Below are 16,872 nucleotides of genomic sequence, written 5' to 3' on the forward strand. Positions count from 1 at the left end.
CTGGTGTCCATTTTTCTGTCTTACAAACATGCAAGGTTTCAGGTACGTCTTACTACTTCTACTTACACTTAGGTCACACTACACATACATGTACAAGCATATATATACACACCCCTCTGGTTTTTCTTCTATTTTCTTGCTAGTTCTTGTTCTTGTTTATTTCCTCTTATCTCCATGGGGAAGTGGAACAGAATTCTTCTTCTGTAAGCCATGCGTGTTGTAAAAGGGGACTAAAATGCCGGGAGCAAGGGGCTAATAACCCCTTCTCCTGTATATATTACTAAATGTAAAAGGAGAAACTTTCGTTTTTCCTTTTGGGCCACCCCGCCTCGGTGGGATACGGCCGGTGTGTTGAAAGATATATATATATATATATATATATATATATATATATATATATATATATATATATATATATATATATATATATATATATATATATACAAACACTGATCTCTGGCCGAAGGTGACTCGAACCTACGAACCTTGGAACAAGGTACGCAGTGCTATACCAATCTCACCACACTGGACCAATACCTTGGAGTCCAGCTTGCGCTAAACGTTGATCCAAGGCAGCCAGCTTTCAGGGAGAAGAACATAAGAAGAACATAAGAAAGGAGGAACACTGCAGCAGGCCTGTTGGCCCATACTAGGCAGGTCTTTTGCAATTCATCCCACTAACAAAACATTTGCCCAACCCAATTTTCAATGCTACCCAAGAAATAAGCTCTGGTATGAAAGTCCCACTCAAATCCAACCCTTCCCACTCATGTACTTATCCAACCTAAATTTGATACTACCCAAAGTTCTAGCCTCAATAACCCAACTAGGTAGACTGTTCCACTCATCAACTACCCTATTTCCAAACCAATACTTTCCTATGTCCTTTCTAAATCTAAACTTATCTAATTTAAATCCATTACTGCGGGTTCTCTCTTGGAGAGATATCCTCAAGACCTTGTTAATATCCCCTTTATTAATACCTATCTTCCACTTATACACTTCGATCAGGTCTCCCCTCATTCTTCGTCTAACAAGTGAATGCAACTTAAGGGTCTTCAATCTTTCTTCATAAGGAAGATTTCTAATGCTATGTATTAATTTAGTCATCCTACGCTGAATGTTTTCTAACGAATTTATATCCATTCTGTAATATGGAGACCAGAATTGAGGTGCATAATATAGGTGAGGCCTTACTAACGATGTATAAAGCTGCAGTATGACCTCTGGACTTCTGTTGCTTACACTTCTTGATATAATCTATAATCTATTTGCCTTATAATCTATAATCTATTTGCCTTATTACGTACGCTCAGGCATTGCTGTCTTGGTTTAAGGTTGCTGCTTACCATAACCCCCAAGTCCTTTTCGCAATCTGTATGGCTAAGTTCTACATTATTTAACTTATAAGTGCTAGGGTTAAGGACACTCCCGAGCTTCAGAACCTTGCATTTATCTACATTGAACTGCATCTGCTACTTTTCTGACCAAGAATAGAGTTTGTCTAAATCCTCCTGAAGTTCCCTAACATCTACGTTTGAATCAATTATCCTACCTATCTTTGTGTCATCGGCGAATTTGCTCATATCACTAGTAATTCCTTCATCAAGATCATTGATATATATTATAAACAACAACGGGCCCAAGACTGATCCCTGTGGAACGCCACTTGTTACTGATCCCCACTCGGATTTAAACCCATTTATGGACACTCTCTGCTTCCTATCTGTGAGCCATGATTCGATCCACGAGAGCACCCTTCCCCCAATGTCATGAGCTGCTATTTTCTTTAACAGTCTTTGGTGCGGAACTCTATCAAATGCCTTACTAAAATCTAAGTAAATGATATCAAATTCTTTATCGTGGTCAACAGCCTCAAAAGCTTTACTGAAGAAAGTTAATAAATTAGTTAGACAAGACTGGCCTCTTGTGAATCCATGCTGAGTATCATTAATCAAGCTATGCTTATCGATATGGCTTCTTATAGTCTTAGCTATAACTGACTCTAGTAATTTGCCTACAATTGAGGTCAGGCTTATTGGGCGGTATTTGACGGTAACGACTTGTCCCCTGTTTTAAAAATAGGAATTACATTAGCCATCTTCCACATATCAGACACTACACCTGTTTGAAGAGATAAATTAAAAATATTAGTTAATGGTTCACAGACTTCCATTTTGCATTCCTTAAGAACCCTTGAAAAAACCTCATCAGGACCCGGTGACTTATTTTGCTTCAGTAGGTCTATCTGCTTCACAACCATTTCACTAGTGACTGTGATGTTACATAATTTATCTTCTTCTGGCCCACTATAAAAATTAATTACTGGAATATTATTAGTGTCTTCCTGTGTAAAAACTGAGAGAAAATAATTTGTAGATGCAGTGTCTGACAGGTTTGTAGATGAATGGTTCAGAGAACCATTCTGTTCTCTGAACCAGAAAATAATTATTTAAAATCAAGCACATTTCATTCTCTTTGTCAGTAAGATGCCCATAGTTATTTTTAAGGGGACCTATCATATCTCTAACTTTTGTTCTATAGACCTGGAAAAAACTTTTTGGGTTAGTTTTAGAATCCCTAGCAACTTTAATTTCATAGTCCCTTTTAGCTTTTCTTATCCCCTTTTTAATGTCCCTCTTAATATCAATATACTGATTCATAAGATGACCCTCACCTCTTTTGATACGCCTATAAATTCCTTTCTTATGCCCTAGTAGATATTTCAGCCTATTCATCCATTTTGGGTCATTTCTATTTGATCTAATTTCCTTATAAGGGATAAACGTTCTTTGAGCAGCATGTATTGTGTTCAGAAAACTGTCATATTGATAGCTCTCTTCGTTACCCCAGTCAACAGATGATAAGAGTTCCCTAAGCCCATCGTAATCTGCTAAGCGAAAATCTGGGACCGTTACTGAGTTATCCCTACTATCATACTTCCATTCAATGCTAAATGTAATTGATTTGTGGTCGCTAGCACCCAGTTCCTCTGAAACTTCTAAATTATTAACAAGGGATTCATTGTTTGCCAGAACTAAGTCAAGCAGGTTATTACCCCTTGTAGATTCTGTCACAAACTGCTTCAAAAAACAATCCTGAACTACTTCTAAGAAGTCGTATGATTCTAAATTCCCAGTCAAGAAATTCCAATCAATATGACTAAAGTTAAAGTCTCCTAGAATTACTACATTATCGTGCCTTGTGGCCCTAACAATTTCCTCCCATAGTAGTCTCCCCTGGTCCCTATCTAAATTTGGGGGACGGTATATAACACCTAAAATTAATTTTTCATGCCATAGAAGGCTTACAGCTTTTTATCTCATCCCCTGCATGCATCAGCCTTACTAGAGATTTTGACAATGCAAGGAATTCGCAAGAGCAGGCGATATATACACAAACACTGATCTCTGGCCGAAGGAGACTCGAGCCTACGAACCTTGGAACAAGGAACGCAGTGCTATACCATTCTCACCTTCGGCCAGAGATCAGTGTTTGTGTATATTTCGCCTGCCCTTGCGAATTCCTTGCATATATATATATATATATATATATATATATATATATATATATATATATATATATATATATATATATATATATATATATATATATATATATATATATATATATATATAATAACTTAGAAGTAAAAGCTCGTCTTACTTTCAGCGAGTTTCTTTAACTAGGAATCTTGGGTTAATGTAACATAATTTGGAACAGGAATCCATGCTGTGATGGTATTTAACCCACATTTTCAGGATAATTAACTGATACTTCTGGAAAATTAACATTTGCTTTCAGGGTAACTGACCTATAATTTCACTTATAATTTCATGTTAAATGACTCATCCTGTAATGGCAACTGACCTTTACTTCCATTATGATCTATATTTCCTGGTAATCGGCCTATATTTTCAGGGTAATTCTGGTAACCAAACTCGCAAATAAGAACATTGAAAATACACGCAAAGTATCGTGAACTAGATGTCCACCAAGATGATCCCTGCGTCCTGCGTCCACTATATTGCTGACTCGTCTGGTGATGGACATACCCCTGAGTACACCAGTCCCACTGCTCAATGTGCTCGTCGTTTGTACGCAGACAAGTGAAACTGTGGGATCTAACACCCCAGCAAGATATTCCAGTTGTTTATACACAGGGAGGTGAAATATGTAGAATCTAACTCCATACGAAAAGAATACACACACAGACAAGTGAAAACTGTAGGATCTACTCCACCGGCAAGGGGATTCCGTTGGTTGTATGTAGATAAGTTGATCCAACCTCCCGGCAGAAAGATACAGTCGTCTATAAACAGACAAATGAAACCAGTGGGACTGAACCCCATTGCCAAGGTGAAGAGGGGAAAGAAATGCATGAAGAGAAGGATTAAGAAAACGAAGATGCGATAGAGGGTGGGAGAGTGAAGATAGAGGAGGGAGAGGGTGGCGTGCAAAGCGTGGGGACAAGATAGCATCTTAACACAGTTTTAAACGCACAACGCCATGATCAATGGCTGCCCCTCAACCTCCCGCTAGCGTGCAAGTCGAATTACTTTCGTTATGGCTATATTTGCGTGATCGTGGCACGATGCAAACGCACACGCATGTTCATACATATGCATAAACATATGTATAAACAAATACATAAACATATGTATAAACAAATACATAAACATATGTATAAACATACGTAGATGTATACACGCTCACAGGCAGGGACGCAAGGAGGGTGTGAGAGAGGACATTAGGATGCAGGAGGTGCGCGGGTCATTGACTGGGAGACAACAAGTGTTGAAGGGGCAGTTCGCATCGTCGGGCACGCCAGTGGGATCAACCCAGGTACTCGTGATGTTCAACTGTAACCGTCATTCCACTCAAAACTCCGTTTTTTCTGCTCCATTATCGTACATTTCACCACACTGCCTCGTTTATATTACCTAAAAAATCGGCAGGAACGTTATAACTCACATATTTTTGTTAGGACAAAGTGAAAAATACGAAAAACATGCTATGGATTATCTCCGATAAATGGGATTCTCTGGCGACAGTGAGAGCGCGAGGCCTGAAGAGGATTGAGTCCGTCTTACTGAAGACTGGAACGAATTGAATCCCCCTTTTCGGATTCTCCTTTTATTCCCTTATGATATCACCTCTTATAGCACGTCTGCACACATACAAACACACAACAAAGAGGAAATAATGAGATGGTTGTGTACAACGTTTAAGGTCTCGTGTACGTCAGGGTCGAATCCCTGATTCAAGAACAGAAAATTAAAATATATGGTTGGTTGGAATATATTGCTATACTACTTTCATGATAGAGTCATAGGCCACTCTCTCTCTCTCTCTCTCTCTCTCTCTCTCTCTCTCTCTCTCTCTCTGTACTGGCGAGGGTAGATAGTGCCACGGGGATATATATGGACGGAGTACTGGAGGTAGTCCCTCCACTCTTCGCACTTTGCAAGTCTGCATAGTGTGACCAAACCTTTGTGATTAGTGGAGGGAGGTGGGTGCTCCCTCCCTTCCTCCTTCCCTCTGTCCTTCCCTTCCTCCTGCCTTACTTCCCTCCTTCCCTCCTTCCCTCCTGCCCTACTTCCCTCCCTCCTGCCCTACTTCCCTCCCTCCTGCCCTTCTTCCCTCCCTCCTGCCCTACTTCCCTACCTCCTACCCTACTTCCCTCCCTCCTTCCCTCCCTCCTACCCTACTTCCCTCCTCACTGGACATCTAAACAATCTAGAAAAATATTTTAGCGGAAAAAAAAATGTCAGTCCTTCAGCAGTTGAGTTGTTGAAAATATATAATAAGTACAGTTTACCGACGAATAAGTAAGACACGTACAACACTCAGGTGTCTTCATTCCGAAACGTATCGTCTACACAGTAGGCTTCTTGAGTCCAATAATGAGGAGACGGCTGAAGAAGAAGAATAATAAGACCTTTTAAGCCAGAGAAAAAGAGGACCTTAAACTGTTAAAGAAGACCTTTTAAATCGTCGAAAAGTTGGACCTTGAACTGTCGAGGAGGTGGAGGGGGAGGAGGACCTTTTCAAGGTACTCGCTAAAATGAGCTTTACCATGACTCACGACGTGCTATTTATGCTAATTACTTGGATTATATGAATATTTAACGACGGAGGACTGCCGTGCATGGGGGTAAAAATATTAACATATTAACATTAGCCTTGATAGTCCCATTAATTTCTGCCTCACAGAATACCAATGACTCTTAATCGCTCTTTAGCACCACCAGGATATATACACTCAGAGGTGGCTCTCTTTCACCGTATATATATATATATATATATATATATATATATATATATATATATATATATATATATATATATATGGGTGGTAGGAGAAAATTCTCAAACAGCTTCAGGGAGAACCTTGAGTTTTCCCTGAAGCAAGTTTATTCTTTTCTCCGAGGATGAGGGTCCCCAGGACAGTTCTAGAGTTTTTTTTTTTTCTAGAAGTGGTACCTCCCTATATTTTATATATATAGTGAGAAGGGGATTTCTCTCAGCCTATGTACACTGAGAGTTTGATTTAATCTTTATTTTAAGCATTAAAGTACTCTTGACTGGTGGTGAAAAAGGTTACGTGCAGCCTTAATAACCCTCGTGCAGTCGATAGGCTTTAAACCCTATTAACCAACCAACAACCTTTGCACCAGAAAAAAAAACATTAAAAAAATGGTTGTGGCAGTTGGTGGCAACTATTTCCTAGCGTCACCCGTTTTTAAAACCAATACACATATATATATATTTTATTTACAGGGACGGCGTTAATGGTTTTAATTTATTCACTAGGAGGAAAAGTTCCATGACGGGAGGCTTGATTTAATAAACGGCGTGTTTTTCGGGGGTATTTATATGTAAATAAGTGGCAAGTAGTGGCCTGGGAAGTAGCGAGGTGGCAACCCCCATCACAAGCCCTCTGGCGGCTGTTGGGATAATTAATGACAGGTGAGTGGCGGGGAGCGTGCGCTATGCTTCACCTAACTTAACCTAACCACATTAAACCACCTACGTCTATATCTTCTTTTATCTGACGTTTTTCAACATTTTTATACATGTCGCAACATCCGTGGTGGCCGACGCTACGATGCAGTCCGAACTAATAAGCCGATCGAAGATGGTCTCAATTTTGAGGCGAAAACGAAAGCTAAGATAAGATAAGATAAGATTTCGTTCGGATTTTTAACCCCAGAGGGTTAGCCACCCAGGATAACCCAAGAAAGTCAGTGCGTCATCGAGGACTGTCTAACTTATTTCCATTGGGGTCCTTAATCTTGTCCCCCAGGATGCGACCCACACCAGTCGACTAACACCCAGGTACCTATTTGCTGCTAGGTGAACAGGACAACAGGTGTAAGGAAACGTGTCGAAATGTTTCCACCCGCCGGGAATACTTTTCCACAGGTTGTGTAATTTGATTCACAGAATGATGACATAGCTCTCTTGGGGACTGATAAGTTAGCTTAGATATTCTTTGAATATACGTAGGTCAGTATAGCCCCAGTTCCATACACTAATACCAGGAGCAACTCACTCATCCCAGGATTAGAGCTAATGTTTGGTGTATATATGCTGAGAGATACTTCTTTGTGTATATACACTAAGAGATACGCGAATCTCGGTGTGTATATACGTAGAGATACCTCTCGGTGTATATGCACTGAGAGACATAAGATTCTTGATGTGTATACACGGAAAGATACACAATTCTCTTTGTATATTCACTAAAGACACCACTCAGTGTGTATACATTTCAGAGATATGCGCCTTTCAGTGTATACATTCTACTAGATACATCAGGGTGTATATACCCTGACGGATAAGCACATCTCGGGATATATACCTCGAGAGATGCACACATCCTGGTGTACATAAACAAAGAAATAAAAACATATCGGAGTGTATACACTGTCAAATACACACCACTATGTTCACATGTTCAAAGAAATGACAGGTGTTTACGGAGGGAATATATGTCACTCACATGTTTCAATAAGTTCGCGATAGATAGTCACTGACCATCGCAAACTTATAGATAGATTTCTTGGTTAGTTTTGCTAGGGTTATAATACATGTTAGAATAAGGTTAACGAGGTAAAATGAGAGTGCTGAGTCTAACTGTTAACTGTTGTTGTTAATAGTTGTTATTACTGTTAATTGTTGTTATTGTTGTAATTGTTCTTACCTGTAGTTAACTGTTGCAATTATGTGTATATTTCTAACTTCCTAATTTTAAGGTGCTTAGGTGTTTCTGATCGACGTGGCATATATGTAGATAAGTGTGTGTGTGTCTGTGTATATGCAGCGATAAGTATATATGTCTCTCAATGTATATCCCTCACTATATATATATATATATATATATATATATATATATATATATATATATATATATATATATATATATAAATATATATATATATATATATATATATATTAGGTCACACTACACATACATGTACAAGCATATATATACACACCCCTTTGGGTTTTCTTCTATTTTCTTTCTAGTTCTTCTTCTTGTTTATTTCCTCTTATCTCCATGGGGAAGTGGAACAGAATTCTTCCTCCGTAAGCCATGTGTGTTGTAAGAGGCAACTAAAATGCCGGGAGCAAGGGGCTAGTAACCCCTTCTCCTGTATATATTACTAAATTTGAAAGGAGAAACTTTCGTTTTTCCTTTTGGGCCACCCCGCCTCGGTGGGATATGGCTGGTAAGTTGAAGAATGTATATATATATATATATATATATATATATATATATATATATATATATATATATATATATATATATATATATATATATATACATATATATAAATATATATACATATATATGTAGTGCCGAATATGTAAAACTGGCCAATTAGCAAGAACTCATTTAAAATTAAGTCCTTTCAGAAATTTTCTCTTATACGTTTAAAGATATATTTTTTTTTCATTAATGTTAATGTAAAAATTTTTAATTTTGCACCAAAAGAATCTTAGAAAACTTACCTAACCTTATTATAACAAGAGCAATTTATTTTGGTCTAACCCAACTAAATATATTTTAGATTTGTTTACAATAATTTAATACTAAACAAACGCAGTAAAATATATTTTTTTCGTTAGGTTCAGAATGATTTTGGCGAAATTATTGCATACACAAATTTTCGCTTGTCCTATATGGCAAGATGAGCGTTGCTATTTAAGCCAAGATCGCAAGTTCTGCCTATTCGGCACGACATATATATATATATATATATATATATATATATATATATATATATATATATATATATATATATATATATATATATATATATATATATATATATATATATATATATATATATATATATATATCATTCAAGTTGCTGAAAAAAAATAATAATTTTGTACCTAAAGAACCTTAGAAAACTTACCTAACCTTATTATAAAAAGCGCAATTTAATTTAACCTAGTCAAACAAAAATTTATTTTAGATAAGTTTACAATAATTTAATTATAAACAAACAAAATGAAATGTATTTTTTTCGTTAGGTCCAGAATGATTTTTTGCCAAATTATTGCCAACACAAATTTTCCCTTGTCTTATTCGGCAAAAGGGGAGTTGCTGTTTAAACCAAAATAGCAAGTATTACCTATTCTGCACGACATATATATATATATATATATATATATATATATATATATATATATATATATATATATATATACATATATATATATATATATATATATATATATATATATATATATATATACATATACATATATATATATATATATATATATATATATATATATATATATATATATATATATATATATATATATATATATATATATATATATATATATATATTATATATATACATATATATATATTTTTTTTTTCAACAAGTCGGCCGTCTCCCACCGAGGCAGGGTGAACCAAAAAGAAAGAAAATCCCCAAAAAGAAAATACTTTCATCATCATTCAACACTTTCTCCACACTCACACATAATCACTGTTTTTGCAGAGGTGCTCAGAACACAATAGTTTAGAAGCATATATGTATAAAGATACACAACATATCCCTCCAAACTGCTAATATCCCAAAACTCCTCCTTTATATATATATATATATATATATATATATATATATATATATATATATATATATATATATATATATATATATATATATATATATATATATATATATATATATATATATATATATATATATATTATTTATTATTTTCTTTAACACTGTTTTGTCCCTTCGTGCAGGTATATTCACAGCAAAGAGAAGCCTTTTAAGTGTACGGACTGCGGTAAAGGCTTCTGTCAGAGCCGCACCCTGGCTGTCCACCGCATCCTCCACATGGAAGAGTCACCGCACAAGTGTTCCACCTGCGGCAGAAGCTTCAATCAACGCAGCAACCTCAAAACCCACCTGCTCACTCACACAGATATCAAACCTTACACCTGCCCGCAGTGTGACAAGGTGAGGAGGAGGAAGGGGGTCATCGCCTCACCTGGGGAGTGCTGGAAGTACTACATTTCGCCCACCAGCAGCTTTGTCAAGGTTGATAAAGCTCTCCGTGAGCGAAATGTTGCTTTAATTAATTTTCGGTGTTTTTATCGCCGTTGTACTCTCTCTCCTGGAGAGTGTGATCTCTTTCACCTGGTGGGGTGGGAAGGTGACACGATGTTTTAGACATAGTGCGAGGTTTTAGACATAGTGTGAGGTTTTAGACATAGTGTGAGGTTTTAGACATAATGCGAGGTTTTAGACATAGTGCGAGGTTTTAGACATAGTGTGAGGTTTTAGACATAGTGTGAGGTTTTAGACATAATGCGAGGTTTTAGACATAGTGCGAGGTTTTAGACATAGTGTGAGGTTTTAGACATAGTGTGAGGTTTTAGACATAGTGTGAGGTTTTAGACATAGTGTGAGGTTTTAGACATAGTGTGAGGTTTTAGACATAGTGCGAGGTTTTAGACATAGTGTGAGGTTTTAGACATAGTGCGAGGTTTTAGACATAGTGTGAGGTTTTAGACATAGTGCGAGGTTTTAGACATAGTGCGAGGTTTTAGACATAGTGTGAGGTTTTAGACATAGTGTGAGGTTTTAGACATAGTGCGAGGTTTTAGACATAGTGCGAGGTTTTAGACATAGTGTGAGGTTTTAGACATAGTGCGAGGTTTTAGACATAGTGCGAGGTTTTAGACATAGTACGAAGTTCTAGATTATTGTTATAATAAAAAAGAAGCGCTAAACCACAAGGGCTATACAGCGCACGAAGTTCTAGAATAAAAAATATTTTGAAGAATATTCGACTACCATTAATGTCAATGTTATTATTGTTACAAATACTTCTGCTGCTCATACTATTATTACTGTTACTGTTATTACTACTGCAACAACTACTTCTATTACGGCTACTACTACTACTACTACTACTACTACTGCTACTACTACTACTACTACTACTACTGCTACTACTACTACTACTACTACTACTACTACTATTGCTACTGCTACTACTACTACTACTACTGCTACTACTACTACTGCTACTACTGCTACTGCTACTATTGCTACTACTACTACTACTACTACTACTACTACTACTATTGCTACTGCTACTACTACTACTACTACTGCTACTACTACTACTGCTACTACTGCTACTGCTACTACTACTACTACTACTACTACTACTATTGCTACTACTACTACTACTACTGCTACTACTACTACTGCTACTACTGCTACTGCTACTACTACTACTACTACTACTACTACTACTACTACTACTACTACTACTATTGCTGATTTACAACTACTAATACTATTGAATCGGCTGCTTAGCGCTGTTTAGCGTTTAGTTTTGATATTAATAATGTTACTACTACTACTACTACTACTACTACTACTACTAATAATAATAATAATAATAATAATACCAATAATTAATAATGATATTATATTTTTAAGCATTACTGTCAGTAAAGCTGTTCATTGTTCACGGTGAACACAGATTGTAAAACATTGTTGCCAGCCATGAATGCAAGTCTTAGGATGTACCAAAGCCGTGTAATTTGGCAGGCTGTTAAAGAATAGCAAATGTATATTCAGTTAGGTTACACTCGGCGTCCAGTATATATATATATTAATAACTTGGACATTGCCCCCAGCATAAATTAAGTTAGAACAGGTGTGGGACCCCGTGGAGGGCAGGTGCGAGTGAGGCAGTGATAGAGACGGGGTAACCGGCCAAGGCTCGGTGACGGCTCAGAAGCTGATAAATATCCAGGAATATCAGTAACATCTGTTGACTGTGGCCTTGTTCTTCCCTCCCTCCCTCTCCTCCCGTCCCTTCGCAGGTGTTCCGTCGCAACTGTGACTTGCGACGCCACGCCCTGACGCACAACCTGACGTCGCCACTCGACCTCGATCTCAGCTCCCTGCCTCCGACATCTTCTGACGTGTCCCTTCTAGGTCTCGACCTACCTCCTTCTTCCCCCGCCGCCTCCCGTAACCATCTCCACCTCCATAATCATCACCTGCTCTCCTCTCCCGGAGCCTCAACTGCGACAGGAGACGACGATGCCGATAAGGACGCCACTCTCGCCGCCGTCGCTGTGGCAGCCGCTGCCGCCCGCGCCTACAGCAGCAGCAGAAGTGACGAGGAGGAGGCGGCCCGGTCTGGTAAACGCTCTAAGGTGGGTCGTCAGGATCTGTCTGAGGCAGAATGTTTTGTTCGTGTTGAGTCCTGAGGCTGCTGAGTCGGCCACACACGTCCACTAATATCCAAACACTCCATTCAGCATGTTTGGATTTGACATCACACACACACACGTTTGCAGTGACCTTCGCATTACTCAGACATTTTTTTGCAGCAGGGAAGGCCTTGACAGGCCCACACACACACACACACACACACACACACACACACACACACACACACACACACACACACACACACACACACACACACGTTTTCTCACATAAACTGAGCAACAACCAGTGATGACCGGCTCATCAAACGGCTTATATATTTACAAATTTAACAACAGTAGCATCTATTAATAAGAATAACGAATATTTAGTGTTATTATTCTATATTTCTGACAGACGGGGGTGAGTCTGCCTGGGAGAATAAAGTATCTATATTTCTAATGCATATACAATTTTTTTTCTGCAGTATACAGGTACTGTAGTTTACACGTAATAAAATATTGTTAGGCACAATAAAAGCCATTAACATGCAGTGCATTTCGTGGGTTAGTGGACGGAGGACTGAGCCTCCACTACCTCATGAGTTGAATGACCCACGCGGGTTTGAAGCTTCAGATAATAAAATAATTTGATAAAGCTTGTCCTGAGGGAGGCGTTGTTGGCAATGATGTTCTTTCATATGTTTTACCTGTGACTGGTGTCGAGGGTTCTGCCTGATGCCAGCCTGGTCAATCAGGCTGGCTGTGTTAGCTGCCTGCAGCGGCACTTGTGACAGGATGCTGTTCACCTTCAAAACTTCAGTCTTTCTTCCGGTAATATACTGAAGAGTCTTGGGCTCCGCATGTTGACGCAGTGTTATTTAACTGTAAAAGATTCTCTCACTGCAGTAAGTTATTATTCTGTCAAGTAGTGACACCTCTTAACGACATCAGGGAGTCCTTGATGCCGAAGAGGGCTCTTGATCCAAGAAATTGGACTCACCCTCCCTTTCCTTGGACTAAAACTGCCTCCCAGTCCTCCCAGTGGCTGTATCACCTTACAAGTTTAGCGCTCCCCCTCCCCCTACACAAAAGTTGTCATAATGTTAATAGTTTCCTAGTTAACCAAGTTACTACGTCGTTACACATGTTTGATCTTTCTCGTTGTGAACTCAGTTTGACCATCGAGATTCTCTTGTACAGAAGCACTAAACCCTCATGGGTTATTTAGAAGTGATGGACGTTCGATCCTCCATCCACTAATCTTGACCATTTCAAGATTAGCTCATAGTGATCACCTTGACTAAATATTATTACTACTACTATTATTATTATTATTATTATTATTATTATTATTATTATTATTATTATTATTATTAATGGTACACAGTACCGACAAGTTGAGTGAGACACAGGTACCTCACCTAGGTACCTTTACTGTTGAAAATATAGATACTTGAGAGTTGCACATATGTGTTTTACTCATCCGGCAGCTAGAGCCAGGGGTGGTGGAGGCACAGTCCTGAAGCACAGTCCTGAAGCACAGTCCTGAAGCAGAGTCCTGAAGCACAGTCCTGATGCACAGTCCTGAAGCACAGTCCTGAAGCACAGTCCTGATGCACAGTCCTGATGCACAGTCCTGAAGCACAGTCCTGATGCACAGTCCTGAAGCACAGTCCTGAAGCACAGTCCTGAAGCACAGTCCTGATGCACAGTCCTGAAGCACAGTCCTGAAGCACAGTCCTGAAGCACAGTCCTGATGCACAGTCCTGAAGCACAGTCCTGAAGCACAGTCCTGAAGCACAGTCCTGAAGCACAGTCCTGAAGCACAGGACTCAATCTATATAGATTGAGTCCTGTGCTTCAGGGGAATGGCAACTCACTAGACGGGCGACAATTTACGTGATATTAGGCTTCCACCAATGATGTGAACTGAATGCACGATCGTTACAGTAGTATAGTCGATTCAGATCATGTGGTCGTACGAGGGAAGTACAGTAGTAACATTTAACCAAGGAGATTTAGATATATCAAGAGGTAAACAGATTTTTTAAAGTGTCTTCAGGTCTTTTTTTTTTTAGAGGATATTCAGGTCTTTTATCAGGTCTTCAGTTTTTTTTAGTGGTTATTAAGGTCTTTTTTTAGCGGGTCTTCACTGTTTAAAACCGTTATCAGAGTTTTAAATTCGTCTTCAGGTTTCTAAGCGGGAATTCACGTCATCTGAGAAGTCTTCAATTCTTTCGAAAGGTCTTCAAGTTTCTTAAGTTTTTTTTTTTAGGTTTTTTATAGTGCAGATTTATAACAAAGTGCCTTTATAATAGAGTCTACACGAATCTTTAAAAAAAATTATCTGTTGCTCGGAATAAATTTTTGTTTGTGTCTCACAGATCGATCGGTCGTTCGCCGATCCTCTCGACCCAGCCACTGGCGTGAGCTTCGACGACGACGACGAGGAGGAGGAAGAGGATGACGACGACTTTGGCAAAGACGACCTGTTGGACGACGATGACAGTGACAGCAACCATTCCAGCCCTCCGACCCTCCTGGAGCGGTTCCGTTCGAAGGCGCAGAAGGAGCCCCTAAATATGGGAGCGTCGACCTCCGCCTCCCTGGCCTCCTTCAGCATCGCCTCCATAATGGGCGGCGCAGATTAACTCTTCCACTCCCTGTAGTGTGTAATATCTTGTGTACAATAATCTCTGGAGAAGTGAAAGTCCCGTTTCCGAATTGTTGCAGGTAGAATTGTAAATATATAGTGTTGATTACACCTCACTGAGTGGTATATAGTCTCTGAGTGATCCCTAAGCGATCTCTGAATGTTATTGTAAGCAGAGTTAAAGTGATTTGATACTGCGAATGATTTTAATTAGTCCTGCGAATGATTTTAATTAGTCTTGATGTTTAGTGATTCTGAGTGAACGTTAGGGACCTTTGTGTGGTTCCTGGTGACTTTGAACGATCCCTCGTAACATCGAGTCGTCCCTGGTGACTCCGGGTGCTTATGAAGGACTGATCGATGCTTCAGGTAATCCAGAACAACTTCCCAGAAATATAATTTTAAGACGGAGCCGAAAACTTTAGAAGTGGAATCGACGCTCAGGCCAAGCAAAGTCGTGAATCTGCTTCTCCTTCCCTGGAGTTGGTGATGCTGGCGCGGGGATCTTCAGTCGTGAGAGAGAGAGGGAGAGAGAGAGAGAGAGAGAGAGAGAGAGAGAGAGAGAGAGAGAGAGAGAGAGAGAGAGAGAGAGAGAGAGAGAGAAAGACAAATTCTGCTGCAATCATCTAGTCACGTGACGCAGGGGCGGCTCTCAGGAGACGTAGAATCGAAGCCGCCGCCGCCGCCACCTCCGCCGCCACCAGCGTTGATGGCGATTAGTCTAGTGAGCGTATTTAGCAAACTTATTTTTTTGCGCACTTCGGGTTTGTCCCATATTTTGTAAGAATACGTACAATGGTAAACTCTTAAATAAAAGGGATAAAAAGTGAATCGAGAGCGGAATAGACCAATATTGCTGGCGCTGGTTACCCAAAGCACCATTAACTCCCCCCTTCTTGTTTTATTTACCTCTCATTCCCTTTTCCCCCTATGTCTTTTTTTTTTCTTCCCCACTTTCTATCCCTCCATCTTCCGCCATTCTTTCTACTCTTCTGGTCCCCGTACAAGGAGATACTGCCAGCAGCAGCTGACTCAAGGAACGCCATAGGCCACCTGCCTCACACATCACTACGACACATTGATGCACTACGTCACTGTGGTATATCGGTGCAAACAAACTTAACAATAAATATAAGGATATACAAAAGACGTGCAGGATTCGAACGTGGTCTGCAAGATGTGCCGGCCCTCACGTTGGCACTTGCACTCTACAGGACATCCCGTTAGTCTGGAACCACAGAGAAAAAGCAGGAAAAAGGGCACTCATCAAGTAAAATTGCCGACAAAATGTTAGGTAAAAGGACACAAATGCAACTGATGCGACATTTTATCGTGCCAACGTTTCGCTCTCCAGGAGCTTGACAAAGCTCCGGATACAGCGTGTTCTATGTGTCCATCTTTATTCATAATAGACAAATGCAGACGAGATGCGTTCTCCCTTACCCCGGAAGACATCATGGGAACCTGCAAAAAAAGTGAACTTTATTTAGTCTAT

At 39.2% G+C, this 16,872-nt stretch overlaps 1 protein-coding gene across 1 annotated transcript in view; it reads left to right on the forward strand.

Annotated features, from left to right (window-relative positions):
• The window catches only part of LOC128695703 (uncharacterized), a 31,639-nt gene extending 15,651 nt beyond the window's left edge, over positions 1 to 15,988 (forward strand). Inside the window, exons 2-4 of the mRNA XM_070093249.1 lie at positions 10,286 to 10,502; positions 12,389 to 12,727; positions 15,109 to 15,988. Coding sequence (XP_069949350.1) covers positions 10,286 to 10,502; positions 12,389 to 12,727; positions 15,109 to 15,375 — 823 coding nt within the window. The 3' untranslated portion in view covers positions 15,376 to 15,988. The remainder of the gene's footprint in view (positions 1 to 10,285; positions 10,503 to 12,388; positions 12,728 to 15,108) is intronic.
• Positions 15,989 to 16,872: the final 884 nt, after the last annotated feature.

The sequence above is a fragment of the Cherax quadricarinatus genome, chromosome 42 (assembly GCF_038502225.1).
Source record: "Cherax quadricarinatus isolate ZL_2023a chromosome 42, ASM3850222v1, whole genome shotgun sequence".
NCBI classification, from domain to species: Eukaryota; Metazoa; Arthropoda; class Malacostraca; order Decapoda; family Parastacidae; genus Cherax; species Cherax quadricarinatus.